Source organism: Oryza glaberrima, chromosome 2, assembly GCF_000147395.1.
Source record: "Oryza glaberrima chromosome 2, OglaRS2, whole genome shotgun sequence".
NCBI classification, from domain to species: domain Eukaryota; kingdom Viridiplantae; phylum Streptophyta; class Magnoliopsida; order Poales; family Poaceae; genus Oryza; species Oryza glaberrima.
This window is the reverse complement of record NC_068327.1, coordinates 23,460,945-23,475,504: the sequence shown is the minus strand read 5'-3', so window position 1 is coordinate 23,475,504 and position 14,560 is coordinate 23,460,945. Positions and strand designations below refer to the sequence as shown.

At 41.1% G+C, this 14,560-nt stretch overlaps 1 protein-coding gene across 1 annotated transcript; it reads left to right on the top strand.

Annotated features, from left to right (window-relative positions):
• The first annotated feature begins 512 nt into the window (after positions 1–512).
• On the top strand, positions 513–6,826 carry LOC127762902 (eukaryotic translation initiation factor). The gene is made up of 9 exons (XM_052287431.1): positions 513–846; positions 1,545–1,616; positions 2,496–2,591; positions 2,716–2,928; positions 3,462–3,559; positions 3,914–4,001; positions 4,082–4,432; positions 4,650–4,892; positions 5,353–6,826. Exons 1-9 carry the CDS (start codon positions 688–690, stop codon positions 6,367–6,369), a joined length of 2,337 nt encoding a protein of 778 aa, XP_052143391.1. The 5' UTR covers positions 513–687; the 3' UTR covers positions 6,370–6,826.
• The last annotated feature ends 7,734 nt before the right edge of the window (positions 6,827–14,560 follow it).

Below are 14,560 nucleotides of genomic sequence, written 5' to 3'. Positions count from 1 at the left end.
AAGAGCAATTGGACGATGGGCAGCTGGAAAACTTCTTCGGTATAAAGCCGAAGCCCACAAAACTGAACCGTTTACTCTCTACCATTGAGAGTCTCACTACCATTTATTCTCTATATTAAAAAAATAAAAAAAATCTAATACGAGATACGATATATTTTAATGCTATGAATCTATACAATCTACTGTATAAATTGTATTATCATGATATATTAACCTCATCATAAATTTATTTATTTTAAGATAAAAAGAGTAAACCCTATTTTTAGATGTGCACGCGCTGCTTAACAAATTTTAATCAGTTTCGTATTTACTCCGTCTACTACTACAAAAGATCTGTCCCGGGTGTATATTCACAGTGAGCCTCAAAAGTCAAAACCCCATATCAACGGCCACAACCCGCAAATTCCCCGCACTCCCGGAGACCCCGACCCAATACCGTCATTTCCAGCACCGAAACGGCATTTTCGTCCTCGATGGGAGGACTCCGAGAAGGCGAGCAGCGCAGTGACACAACCTACAGAAAAACACCGTTCTACCCCTCCACCAACATAGCAAAACAGACCACACGACGCCGCGCCGCCGCAACGCAGAAGCCCTAAATCGCCTCTGCCTCTGGGGGGATAAAACCCTACCCCGCCCCCAATCCGCGCCTCCGTCTCTCCGCCTCTCTTCTTCGATAGGCGGATCATGACGCAGGCGGATCAGGCGGTGATCAGCCTGCGCCCGGGCGGCGGCGGCGGCATCGGTGGCCCGCGCGCCGGCCGCCTCTTCCCCTTCGGCGCCTCCAAAGGTTCCCTCGACTTCCTCCGCCCGCGCGGCGGCGCATCCTCCGGCTTCGCTGCCAAGGTGAGACCGCTCCATTTGGGGATGGGCGCTGGGGTGATGTCCTAGGGTTCGATCCTCGCGGAAGGGGACATATTCCCCGGGGGGGGGGGGGGGGGGGTGTCTGCCGGGTGCATTGCGAGTGCTGGCTGATGGGTGTGACATTTCACTGGTTTTTTGGTTTGATACTCTCCTTGGCCTTTGATTTACTTGAAGGATATACTTGATTTAGAATCTGTATTTCTCATAGCATTTGTGAACAATAATGATTGACATTATCAAAAGAGTGTGTTTTACTATTCTTAGTGCAGTGCTTCTACCCTTTATCAACAACTAGCTGTGCAAATCAAAAGGCAATGTAGATGAATGGAGGAGCAAATTGGCCCCTTTATTCACAAGGAAAGTCCCTCAATATTCTAACAGCAAACTAAAAGAGGCTTCGAGCCTTCGATATTGTAGTTTGTACTAACTGCAATAAACCCAGTGTTAGAGAACTTTTACACAAAGAAAACAATTAGCTAGAATACAATCCATCCTAGATCGTTACATGCTCCGCTGGGCCAATCAAATGGCGAGATTCTTGAGTTGCAACTTGTTGGCTTGTTTCAAATGCATTTTGTCTAGATTGTGTTTCTGGTCTGGTTCATTTAATATGAGCCACCAGAGATGAATATATAGTTTATTAACCTCTGCTCGGTTGGCATTTGCTGAATCTGTTACAGCTTGGAGACTCACGGTTTGAACCTCTCGAGCGGGTTCGTTACACTAGGGGTCAACTTGTTGAACTGCATGAGGTATTTATCTGTTGCTACTTATTTACTTACTGTATTTTACATGATGAAATTAATCATTATGGAACATTTAGCATAGCTGTCTTCTATAATGATGGAGCTGCTCATATTTTGAAATATTGATAAACCAATAGTGCGGTTTCACTGAATCTATTTGCTTGGTTTATGAAACACACTGCTCAGTTGCTCACCTTTGTTTTGCACATATTCTATGTTTTACATATTATATTTAATATATGTGCATTGAGAACTGAAGATTTGGAAGTGAGATAACAATCTAGCTATCCAAACTTCACTTCAAGCTTTAGGGGTGATTCAGTTGCTTGCACTTGTCTATGTTGAATATGACAAAATGATTAGAGAAATTGACCTTGGTACTCAGAAAATCTGTCTCCTTTTATTTTTTGTGTTGATCTTTTCTGCTATCTGATAGTATGAAACTTGTATAACAAAATTAGTTTTCCTCGGGTGTTCTATGGCTCTTCATTTCCCTGTAAAGGGAAGTTGAGCATGCCATCATGTTGTGCCTTCAGTTCCACATATATATCATTTTTGTGTTATGGACAATGACTAAGGAGTACATGAATGGCCTTTGTGCCTTGAATCATTCCCAATGATGCTAAATCTTTTCCCCTACATACATAATGGACTCTCCTGCAGTAATTCTGTTCTAAAACCACTCGAATTTTAATTGTAACATTGATAGGAGTGAAGCAAAGTTGTGGAACAACCTATGTTTTCAGAGAAGTTTAAATGGATAAAACATCATATATTTGCAACAGTTACCACTGGTTCTTGTATTCATAACCAAATATTATTGTCTTCTGCTTTATTTCCCTCGACATCTTTCCAATTACATGCTTTGATTCTATGGTTTTGCAGATTATCGACATACCTGAGAACATCTTGAAGCTTAAGCAAGATATTGACATAGAACTCCATGGTGAAGATGAACCCTGGATTAACAATGACTCAAGTGTGAGAACTCTTCCTTTACCTTTCAACTGTTCCTATGTGTTGCAAACTGTATCTGCTCAGTAAGACTGGTGCAGTTTCACGTTTACTGATTACTACCTGTTTGATGTTTTATCATATCTGGCAGGTGCAAACTCAGTCATATAACTGCTACGCTGAGACAGACAACCGTGATTGGCGTTCACGGATTGAACAACCTGTGCAAACTCCTGCTATTGGTGGTGAAGAGAAAGCTTGGGACAAAATTCGTGAAGCAAAAGAATCATACATTTCAAGTGGAAAGCAAGATCAATTTAATAATCAAGACATATTGAGCTCCCAGTTCAGTGCAAAAGCTCAGGTATCTTGAGGATAAAAGAGTATCAATGGGCTGTCTTCTAAGCTCTCTTGTTCTGCATATGTGCCAATATTTTTTTTTTTACAATTATTGTGCTGAACTTTTTCTCACCTGCTCCTAACTCCTAAGCTTGTTGTTGTGCCATATATATTGTTGGTATAAAATTGTTCCATCGAGGGGGCAATATGCGCTTGTGATGGGTGCACATTATCATATACCTGGTTGCAAGTAGTGATTGATATTGTGGCAATTCTTGCATTTATGAATTACATCATAGCGATGCAATGTATGGACTTTATGGCTTTATCTAATTCTAGTCCTTTGGAGGCAATTACACATCTGTCAATGCACCAAGTGAAATGATTGCTTCAAATTCATACTATAATTTTGGCATGTATAATTACGAATTACTAGAATGTTTGCTTTGGTGGCTGTATGCTGATGCTGCATAAGTAAAGCTACATGCAAAAGTAATCTGATCATTTTGATTTGATACACGACAATTATCAAACATTCTCATTCGTGGTAAACATCAGGTTGGTCCGGCTCCTGCTCTTGTCAAGGCTGAAGTCCCTTGGTCAATCCAGAGAGGCAATCTCTCCAACAAAGAAAGAGTTCTGAAAACAGTGAAAGGGTATTGTTTGATTTGTATCATCCTTCCTCATCATTTTTATATTTTCATCTTTAGGAAATATAATTTATTTACTCTTTTTCGTCTAGTCCCTAATGTGCTGTTTTAGACATACCTGCAGCCAAACCTTTTGAATGTTGAGCACTAATGCTTCTTTAAATATTTTGATTTGACACATGAAACTTGTGGAGAACTCAATATATCGAGCTTTATTTATGTCCTTTAATAGAAATTAGTTGTCATAGTTTTGCTTTTGGGACTGTACTGATGCCCAAAGCGGTATTTATTTGTGACTGGAGAGAGTAACCAAACATGATGTTTTTTCTTGCATATCTTTATTTGTTGTTTGTTTCACAGTATACTGAACAAATTGACTCCAGAAAAGTTTGATCTTCTTAAGGGCCAGTTAATCGAAGCAGGGATCACTACAGCTGATATTTTGAAGGTATGTTCTTGTTGTTCATTCAACTGGCTTTGCCTTTCGACAGTTCCTTGTGATTTACATCTGGTCTGTTTTTGTTTCAGGATGTTATTAGTCTCATATTTGAGAAGGCTGTTCTTGAGCCTACCTTCTGTCCAATGTATGCTCAGCTTTGCTTTGATCTCAATGAGAAGTTACCCTCATTCCCTTCTGAAGAACCTGGTGGTAAAGAGATCACGTTCAAACGTGTGCTGTTGAACAATTGCCAAGAAGCATTTGAAGGTGCTGACAATCTGCGGTCCGAGGTCAATAAATTGACTGGTCTAGACCAAGAGATGGAGAGACGTGATAAAGAAAGGCTAGTGAAGCTTCGGACACTTGGAAACATTCGTCTTGTTGGTGAGCTACTTAAGCAAAAAATGGTCCCTGAGAAGATAGTACATCACATTGTTCAGGTGCGCATGCAATCTTTCAAGTTTAGCTGAATATACCATCAAATGAAAATCATTAAGTCAAGAATATGCATGTGCCAGAAGTGCACCTAATCGGGATGTTAAGACAGTTTGTTGGAATACCCTTCATTTGATGACACAAGACATCCTTGTTTGCACTTTACAGACCTATTGATTTACCTATCAACTAAATATTTTCTTACCCATTTTCTGTAAACAGGAGCTATTAGGTTCTGAAAGCAACACATGCCCTGCTGAGGAAAATGTGGAGGCCATCTGTCAGTTCTTCAACACAATTGGTAAAGAGTTGGATGAGAATCCAAAGTCTCGACGATTTAATGACGTATACTTCAACCGGCTGAAGGATCTAACAACTAATTCTCAGTTGGCATCACGATTGAGGTTCATGGCACGCGATGTCCTTGATCTTCGTTCAAACCAATGGGTGCCTCGACGTGAAGAGGTACAGGTCCTCAACTTCTCTTTATATTTGTATTACTCTCCAGAATTTTTATCTGCCCAGTACTCTACTAGTTGCTAATAGCTATGCAGTGGTTATTAATAACAGAAATGAAACCAAATTAGATTACTAAGAACCTTCATATATATGGTGAGATACTGTGTTGAGTCTTTTGAATGCATTGGTTTTTGGAAATTGCCCAAGTATTGCCCTGGTAATACATGGTTACACCACAAGAGTTAGTTATGATGGTCTGTTTCACACGCTTACAATACTTCTACCTGACATTAGTTCACTTCAAGTCCTATGTACTTTTTGCAATACACCGAGTGGCACTCATTCTAGTAGTCACTGAGCATGATAAACATTTAGATCTTGGATTCTGTTTTACTGTTTCTATCAAATCAATATGATATTATTTTACTATATGAATTGTTCTGAGATTCTGTTAATTCTTTCTCAGATGAAAGCTAAGAAAATCAGTGAAATTCATAGAGAGGCAGAAAACAATCTTGGATTGCGTCCAGGATCGACTGCAAGCATAAGAACTGGCCGTACTGGAGGAGGGGGACCCCTTTCACCAGGAGCTTTTTCTATGAACCAACCTGGTATAGTTGGCATGTTGCCTGGTATGCCTGGAGCGAGAAAGATGCCTGGAATGCCAGGGCTAGGTAGTGATGACTGGGAAGTTCCGCGTTCTAGATCAAAGCCCAGAGCTGATCCAGTTCGGAACCTCACCCCATCATTGGCCAATAAGCCATCACCTAATAATTCCAGACTGCTTCCTCAAGGCAGTGCAGCATTAATTAGTGGCAAGACGAGTGCACTTGTGGGCAGTGGTGGTCCACTATCCCATGGTCTGGTTGTCACACCATCTCAAACTTCAGGACCACCAAAATCACTCATCCCAGCTCCATCTGTAGATCCTATAGTTGAGCAACCAGCTGCTGCCCCCAAGCCAAGCTCTACAGAGCTTCAGAAGAAGACCATATCTCTTCTTAAGGAGTATTTCCACATACTTCTTCTAGAGGAAGCACAACAGTGCATTGAGGAGCTGAAGAGTCCTGATTACTACCCAGAAGTTGTTAAAGAAGCCATCAATCTTGCTCTTGATAAAGGCACCAATTCCATCGATCCTCTTTTGAGGCTGTTGGAGCATCTCTACAAGAAGAATGTTTTCAAAGCGACTGACTTGGAAACTGGATGCTTGCTTTACAGTTCTCTTCTCGATGAGCTTGCTATTGACCTTCCAAAAGCTCCAGTACATTTTGGTGAAGTTATTGGGCGGCTGGTCTTGTCACATTGCCTGAGCATAGAAGTCGTTGAGGATACTCTAAAGAAAATTGAGGACAGTTTCTTTCGTGCTGCAGTGTTTGAAGCTATGATGAAAACCATCAAAGCAAATCCATCAGGTCAGGCTATCTTGGGCTCGCATGTTGATAAGATCGACGCGTGCAGCAAACTTCTTTCCTCGGAATAAATATTTGTCGCAAGTTTGACTAGGCCAACTTCTACCTTATTACTGATGTCCTAACTGGGAATGTTACATTGGTTATTTGTTACTCGGTAGTTGGCAGGTTTTGCCCTTTCAGTTCGAGAAACAACAACACTGAAGTTGAGGAACAGCTTTTTGTGAGCTGTATTTTTTGCAAGGTCAGATGACTGCTAATCATATTAATGGATAATGAAGTAAAGAAAAGCTATAGATTTAGCTCTGATAACACCGTAACAATACCTCGATGGTGGTTTACGCGGCTACTCCTTGTAACAGGTACTGCTGCGTGTTGGCAAGCATACTTGTTAGCGTTGGGTACAACTGAGTTCATAATTTAGTCGAAAGTTGAGATCTGATGTAATTCTTCCAGCCAATCTCATGACAATTTATTCGAGATTTGTTTGGTTCAATTTAACCTGTCAATGCAGTATATCTTCTCATCTGAGGCTGTGAGGTCGGATATGGGAATTCGTACTGTTTGCATTTCGCGCTCTTGCGTGTCATGATTCTGATGGCCTCATCATTTCGCTTATTCCTTATTTATGGAATAAGCCAAATGACGTATTTGTAGACGAAACGATATATTTGTAGACGAAAGTAGTTTGTGAATAAAGCAAATACTGAAAAATAAACTTCGATAAAAAACCCTCAAAATTAGCTCTAAATTTAAAGTTGAAAATTTAAATTTTGGCTGATAAGTATAAGCGAAAAGATGAGGCCATCAGCGATTAGAAGCAAATGTTGTGACGGCGTAATGCAGACGACAGCAGTTTTTTTTTCTTTTAAGAAAAAACTGGCCTCTACATCTGGAACAGATGCATACGGCTAATCTATGTTTGAGATATGCAATGTCTCAATTTGCCTAGTAGAAACATATAGTTTTGTGCAATATCTCAATTCCCCTAGAATCATATAGTTTCTATCTAGTGGATTAATGTAGTTTCAACCTAGTAGATTCATATGGTTTCAAGCTTTCAGCTTCATGGCAAACAAGACTTTCAATTTCTTATTATACACACAATGCAGACGACAGCAGTTTTTTTTTTCTTTTAAGAAAAAACTGGCCTCTACATCTGGAGCAGATGCATACGGCTAATCTATGTTTGAGATGTGCAATGTCTCAATTTGCCTAGTAGAAACATATAGTTTTGTGCAATATCTCAATTCCCCTAGAACCATATAGTTTCTGTCTAGTGGATTAATGTAGTTTCAGTCTAGTAGATTCATATGGTTTCAGGCTTTCTTAATGGCAAACAAGACTTTCAATTTCTTATTATACACACATGAACGTACATTTTCTTTGCGAGACCCTACTTTGTAATTATAAAGCTAATAAATCTCATGTCTACGGCAAATTAGGCACGTCTTAGATCCCGGATCGTAACAGCAAATTAGACACGTCTTAGATCCGGATCGTCTCGATGTGTGCAAATCTTTAGGTAAAACTAGGTTTAGCCTTAACTCTGGATTTTTTTGCAAAGTGAAAGTTTTACCTCACAAATCACAAGAGTATTTCTTCCGTCCTATAAAAAATAAACTTAAAATATAATATGTCATGTATTAGATTTTTTTTTATTGAACGAAGAGAGTACTCATCTAGCATTACAAAACCACGTGATACTGTTGCACAACCACTAGCAGGCGGCAGGTTTGGCATAGGGCGACAAAAGACCATTGCAACAACTTTAGAGCATGATGTATGTCCATATCGAATGTTGATATCATGTTTTAATCCATTATAACAAACTCTACACGTCACACATAGATATATATTGATAATTGCTAATATAATATACTCCGTATTATCTTTATGATTGTAGTATTATGTTGCCTATCAGTATGTTAAAAAGAAGAGAGAGTCCCTTATATGCCACTCCAAATTAACCGGTTCCCTTATATGCCACTATAAATTGGCTCCTCCCTTCTATACCACCAGAGTCCCTTATATGCCACTCCAAATTAACCGGTTCCCTTATATGCCACTACAAATTGGCTCCTCCCTTCTATACCACCAGTTCAAGTTTGTCCTCCCTTTTATGCCATTGTCATTGCCATCACACCACCGCTAGTTGACCGTTAACTCGATAGCAAAAAAATGTATTTGCCCTTGAGAAGTTGGTTGATGTATATATAACATTTTAGTAGTAATATAGCTGCTGCATATAACATATGAAAATTGATTTTTTTTTCATCACGTTAGTCATCACCATCACAAATGAATTTTCAATATAAGTATGAAACATACAGCTTTCCAACAATATTTTTAATACAAAGAGCATTTTTCACTGGTTCTGACAAAATTTTGTTCGCTCAAAAAGGATTTAAAATAAATTAGTTATGAATTTTTGAAGATTACACATTTTTTATAGTTGAGAGTGCATATTGGTCATTTACGAAAAAATAATATTTAACTAACAGTCAACAAACATTATAGTGCTGGGAGTGGCATAAAAGGGTGAAAAAACTTGAACCAGTAACATAAAAGGGAGAAGCCAATTTTAGATGGTATATAAGGGAACTGACCAATTTCGAGTGGCGTATAAGAGATTCTCTCTAAAAAGAATGGCACCATTCTCTTTTCTCTTTTCCAATCTTTTACGTCATTAAAAATCATGTTGGTATTTTCTTTAAGATGATAACGTCACACCATTAATTACTCCATTCGTCCCAAAAAAAAAAAGCAAACCCTGGGTTTCCGTGTCCAACTTTGACTGTTCGTCTTATATGAAATTTTTTTATAATTCGTATTTTTATTGCTGTTAGATGATAAAATATGATTAATATTTTATGCTTGACTTGTTTTTTTAATTTTTTTCATAATTTTTTCAAATAAGACGGACGGTCAAACGTTGGACACGGAAACCAGGGTTTGTCTTTTTTTTTGGGACGGAGGGAGTATGCCTTAATGCTGGCAACAGGGCGAAAGAATCTCTAGGAGGAAGGAAATCCTAGAGCTACACGAATTGAAATGGATCGGATACGGTCGGAAACTACCTTTATCATATTCGTTTTCATATTTTTTCTCGGAATCGGAAACCCGGATATAAAAACGGAATCGAATATTATCGAATACAGATACGGAGCGAATACGAATCGAAACGAATACGGTAACGAATATTAATCGGAACATAAAAGCCCCTCAAACTGACCTTCACAAATCAACGAAGAAATATAACTTATTATTTTTTTTAATAGAGCATGTTACATTTGCAAAGATCAACAATTAATAATACCATAACGAGAAACATCCACAAACTTACACATACTGACAAAGTCACACTGTCACACACATTACTTGCACAAGATGACAGTCACACGCATTAACACATAACACTATAACAGCTACAAACTTGCACACACTTGCATAGTTACATAGTCACACACATTAACGCATAAAAGTCACAGCAGTATTATCTATCAAATCAACATCAACTCTTGCTGTTGCTGCAATGGCACCTGCATCAGGCACTTGTGGTTGTGGGTTGGCATCAGCTACTTGCGCCAGCTCAGATGGTGTTAGGTTTGTTGGAAAAGCTGCTACACTCGCACTGCACAAGCTGAAGCTGCTGCTACTTGCATGAGAGGAATTCATCACATATTGACAGATCTACCACACATGCACAAAGAAAAAAAAATGAATAAGGAGCGCCACAACACAACTCAATGTCTCAAACTCTGATATATAGGGCTCATTGGCTCAGTGAATGAGGAGCACAAAAAATAAATGTGGATCCGATAAACCTGCTTATGGGCCTACGATGAGACGATGATGCGGCAGACCGGCAGTGGCGGTGATACAGCGATGTGACGACGCCGGCGAAGAGGCGGCGTCTATTGGCGACGTGACGACGCCGATGAAGAGGGCCGATGCGACGACGCCGATAAAGAGGCGGCAGCTGTGGCGAAGGGGCGAGGCGGCGGCGAAGGCGAAGGGGCGAGGCGGCTGTGGGCGGTGGCGGCGGCCGCCGGCCAAGATGCGTGAGGGTCGGGGGAATGGGAGTAGTCAGCTGGCTCGGCTGCCTGTTGCCTGTTGGCTGTTGCTAGCTAGCTAGGGTTTGCATAACAGACATAGTTGGGCTGGGCCGCTGGGTTGGGCTCTTTGGGCTGATTCTGATGAATGGCTGATGAAGGTCTCCGGATATCCGGGAAAAATTTCCGATAGTTCCGACCAAATTTTGCCGTATCCGAAAATTGGTCCGGATGGACGGAAACTATCCAAACCAATTTCATCCCTATTTAACAGGGCAACACTTATTAGTAAGTACTACTAGTAAGTTTGATGCTTCAAGATTCGTGCTGCGACGTGTCACAACTCACACGCGAGGATTGGGTCTCCTACCTGGTCTCGTTTTCCATCCACCGACCCGGACCCCTCGACGCTCCCCCCCTCCCCCGCGACTCGTGAAATCCCCCAGCCGACACGCCGCCGCCGCCGCCTACTCCGACGAACTCGACGCCGCTCGGAGCTGCCTCCGGCGAGCCTCCGCCCCGTACCTAGCTCTTCTCGCCCCCCCCCCCTCCAAAGCTCGCCTCCTCCGTCTCCGGAGCGGTCCTCTCTTACCGCTTTTGACTCCACCTCCTCTGACCTGCGCGCCGACTCCTCCTGAGTCCGGTGTGCCGTCGGGAAGGTCCCCTACCTGTGCGCCGCCTTCTCCAAGTCCGCCGCGCTCGCGCCATCGCAAGTGACCCGCCCGCGCTCTCGATGGTAAGCCACCCGTTCTCTCCCCCAATCTTCCCCCCTTCCTCCCACAGGGTTCTAGGGTTTGGGCATACGTGTGTTTTTTTGGGTAAATGGCAGGTGCATGTTGTACTGATTGAGATGTTTGTGCATATGATATGTTACAGCTTTGTATTGTTCAGAAGTTACCGGTGGTGTAGCAATAGTCTATATAGAAAACCATAATATGTAGTGCAGTATGGACCATTGCTATCTTTTTGATAGAAGCAAAGATATGTGGTTTGCTTAAATACAGTGGTCCGGGGGCCTATGGGCTACTGCGAGCACAAAACAAGAATAAAAGAAAAAAAAATCTCAACGCATGATATTGTACGACACAACATTATCTCAACAAGTCTACATTAAGCATGGCAACAAGCACTAATCACAAGTTCATAATTCATCATCCATTTGCAAACAAGTGTAAATAGAAGAGTATGTACTAAAACATATCTCAACTCCTTAAGATTCAGGCTTTGTACTTGGGTTTCTACTACTAGAGCCCCGGTTGAAGTAACTCTTCAAATCTGCAAAACAAATTACACAAATGCAATTTCAGAAACAAATTTGTACACTTTGAATTTGCAAATTGTAATATTCTTAAATTGTCAACAATATGTACCTCTTTGTGATGCCAATGCCTTCCCTTTCCTCTTTCTATCCATTTTCTGCTGATGACTTGGCTTGCTTGCTATGCTTGGTGTTGGTGCTGCACTGCTGCTGGCTGGCTAGTTGGCAGAGGTTAGTGGCTGGCTGGCTGCTGTGCGCCTGTGCTGGCGATGGCGCCCTCCGCCCTGCCTGCGATACGTGGCTGCACCCCTGGCTAGCTGGTCACTTCCTGATAGCTCGCAGTCGCCGCCTGCCGCAGTGCCATGCTGTGCTGGCGCCTGGTGCGGATGCCGCCGCTCTGCGCCCGCCACTCGGGAGCCTGGCGGCCTCGCCCCTCCTCGCCTCCACCTTCCCTCCCGTGCGCCGACTCCGCTCCAGCAGGCAGCAGCCGCACCACCGATGGGGATTAGGGTCGGGATGGGGATTGCCGGATTGGAGAATCGATGGAGGTGAAGGAGATGGGGGAATTTGGGTCTAGGGTTTAATAGTCAAAAGAAACATTTACATGAAACAAGCCCAGCTTGGCCTGCTACCTGTTGGTGAGCGTACGTGCGGATGCACCCACGCAGCGCCTCGCGCCCTTTCATGTTGCTCATCCAAAGCGGCGTTGCCGCGCTCTTTGCGGCTCGGCGCCCTGCTGTCCGGAGAAAGTGCGGGGGGTGGGGGGTTTATCGGGTGGCGTGAGGTATAGCGAGCGCCACACCTCGCCCTACCGAGCCCTCCGCCACTGCTTAAATACTATAATCTTTAAGCAAAGATATGTGGTTTGTGCTACCGATGGTATTTATTTTTTATTTATAAGCAGTACATTGGATAGGGTTGTTGTATTATCAGGGAATCACTGTCTTTAGATAATAAAGCTTTCTGGTTGACATAATTGTGATGCTGACCATGCTATCATATTACTATTTAGTATAACGACTCCTCGCTTTTGTAGTACTAGCCTGATATATTTCAGGTAACGGATACTCTGGAAATATTTACCTTTTCAGGAATTTGTTGAACACTCTGTAGTTATGGCATGTTTGCAGTATCATCAAATTGCACCATTCTTTCTTGTTTCTTGAAGCATGCATTGAATCTTTTTTTTTCTTTTGGTATTTGTGCAGGCTGGGAGGCACACCATTATTCTGATGCAACCATCCCAAAACAGGGCTTCTAGAACATTTATGGATTATAATTCAATTAACCATGCATTGGATGGTACGTACGGTTTTGAAAGCTTAACTAATGATGCAATGCTTAGATAATAGCTTAGATATTTTTTTTATATGGTCCTAGTGAGTATGATATGATCTTGCAATTTTATGAATTCACTTTTCTCATGTGATCGATTTGTTTAGAAAAATTAACTTGAAAGTTCAATACCATATAAACTGCAAACGTCCAAATTTGCATATAGTGCATTAGAGACATTATCAGGATTTATGGCACTAGACTCTCCTCTTACATATTATTTGTTGAAGGCTGTTTTTCAGAAAGGAGAGAGGGATGTTCTTCAGCTGCACATTATCAATTTTTTTTGGTATTCTGTTTAAAACATTGTTTTATTTATGATCTGCTATGTGCCCGTTTGATGCATGACATGTATCCATTCTACTCTGTTATAATCGGAACTATTTCATTTCTTCAAATGTGCTTCTTGATTTATTTTACTTTTGCTCTTTGTAAATTACTCACCACAGCTCTCTTCTGAAATGACAGGACTGTGTGGTCTTTATGAAAGGAAAATTAGGGACATAAACCCAATGGTACCAAACATAACATATGATATCACTGACCTCTATAACTTCATTGATGGCCTAGCTGACATCAGTGCACTAGTGTGAGTAAAATAACTTTTAAAGAATTGGATCAGAATCGTGCAATGTTAATTTATGTGTATACTTTTCAAAGTAAAAAAAAATCAGCTACTATTTTTTTCTGCATTTGCAGTTATGATCACTCAATTCAGGCATTTCTGCCATATGATCGGCAGTGGATAAAGCAAAAGTTGTTCCAACACTTGAAGAAGCTAGCTCAGCGGTAGTGAGTGGTTTCAGTTCGATATCTCTCACCAGCGAGAAGAGATGTGGCCATGGTTGTCAGAGGTGTTACCTGTAAAACTATGAGAGTTTCACATTGTGTGCTCATATTCTGACAAAACTTAAATTTCAATGGGTTGCCTCTGGTACCCAATATATCAGTTAAACTTATCTGCTGTGTCTCTTTGTGAATAAAAGAAGGATTGGCTGTATACTCCTTTTCAAAATATAAGACATTTTGTTTCGTTAGGATAAATATTTGACCAAAAAATACTTTATTAGGATATAAGTTTTGTGACATGAATTTATTATATTAGTCTTCAAAAGTTCGTACTTATGCTTATGCTTCATTTATCGCATAAATGATGTCCGAGTAGAGCGATTGTTATTCAAACCTTACCCTAACGGAAAAAAAATACGTCATATATTTTTGAAATGGAGTTTTGCTTTTATCTGTCCGTTGCCTTATTGCTCTTGTTCAAACATAGCAGTAGTTCCTTTTGTGCCTGTCATGGTTTACGATTGTACTTCCCACAATCCCACGTTCACACAACTTGACCTAATGTATTATATTTCAAAAATGAATGTTGATTCAAAGTGTGGTGCGCCTGTCTAATCTCCGAAAAATGAGAGATAACATGCTTTTTTTCCAACTTTTTTTTCTAATGTGCATAGATCGTAAGGGGATAACAGAGGAGATGCTGAGGAAAGTGTTGGGGATTGGAATGGAGTTTTTCAAGTTGCCGCCCGAGGAGAAGGCGAAGCTGTACTCTGACCACCCAGCGAACGAGACTGGAGGGCGCCTTGCTTTTCTTACAGGGTATTA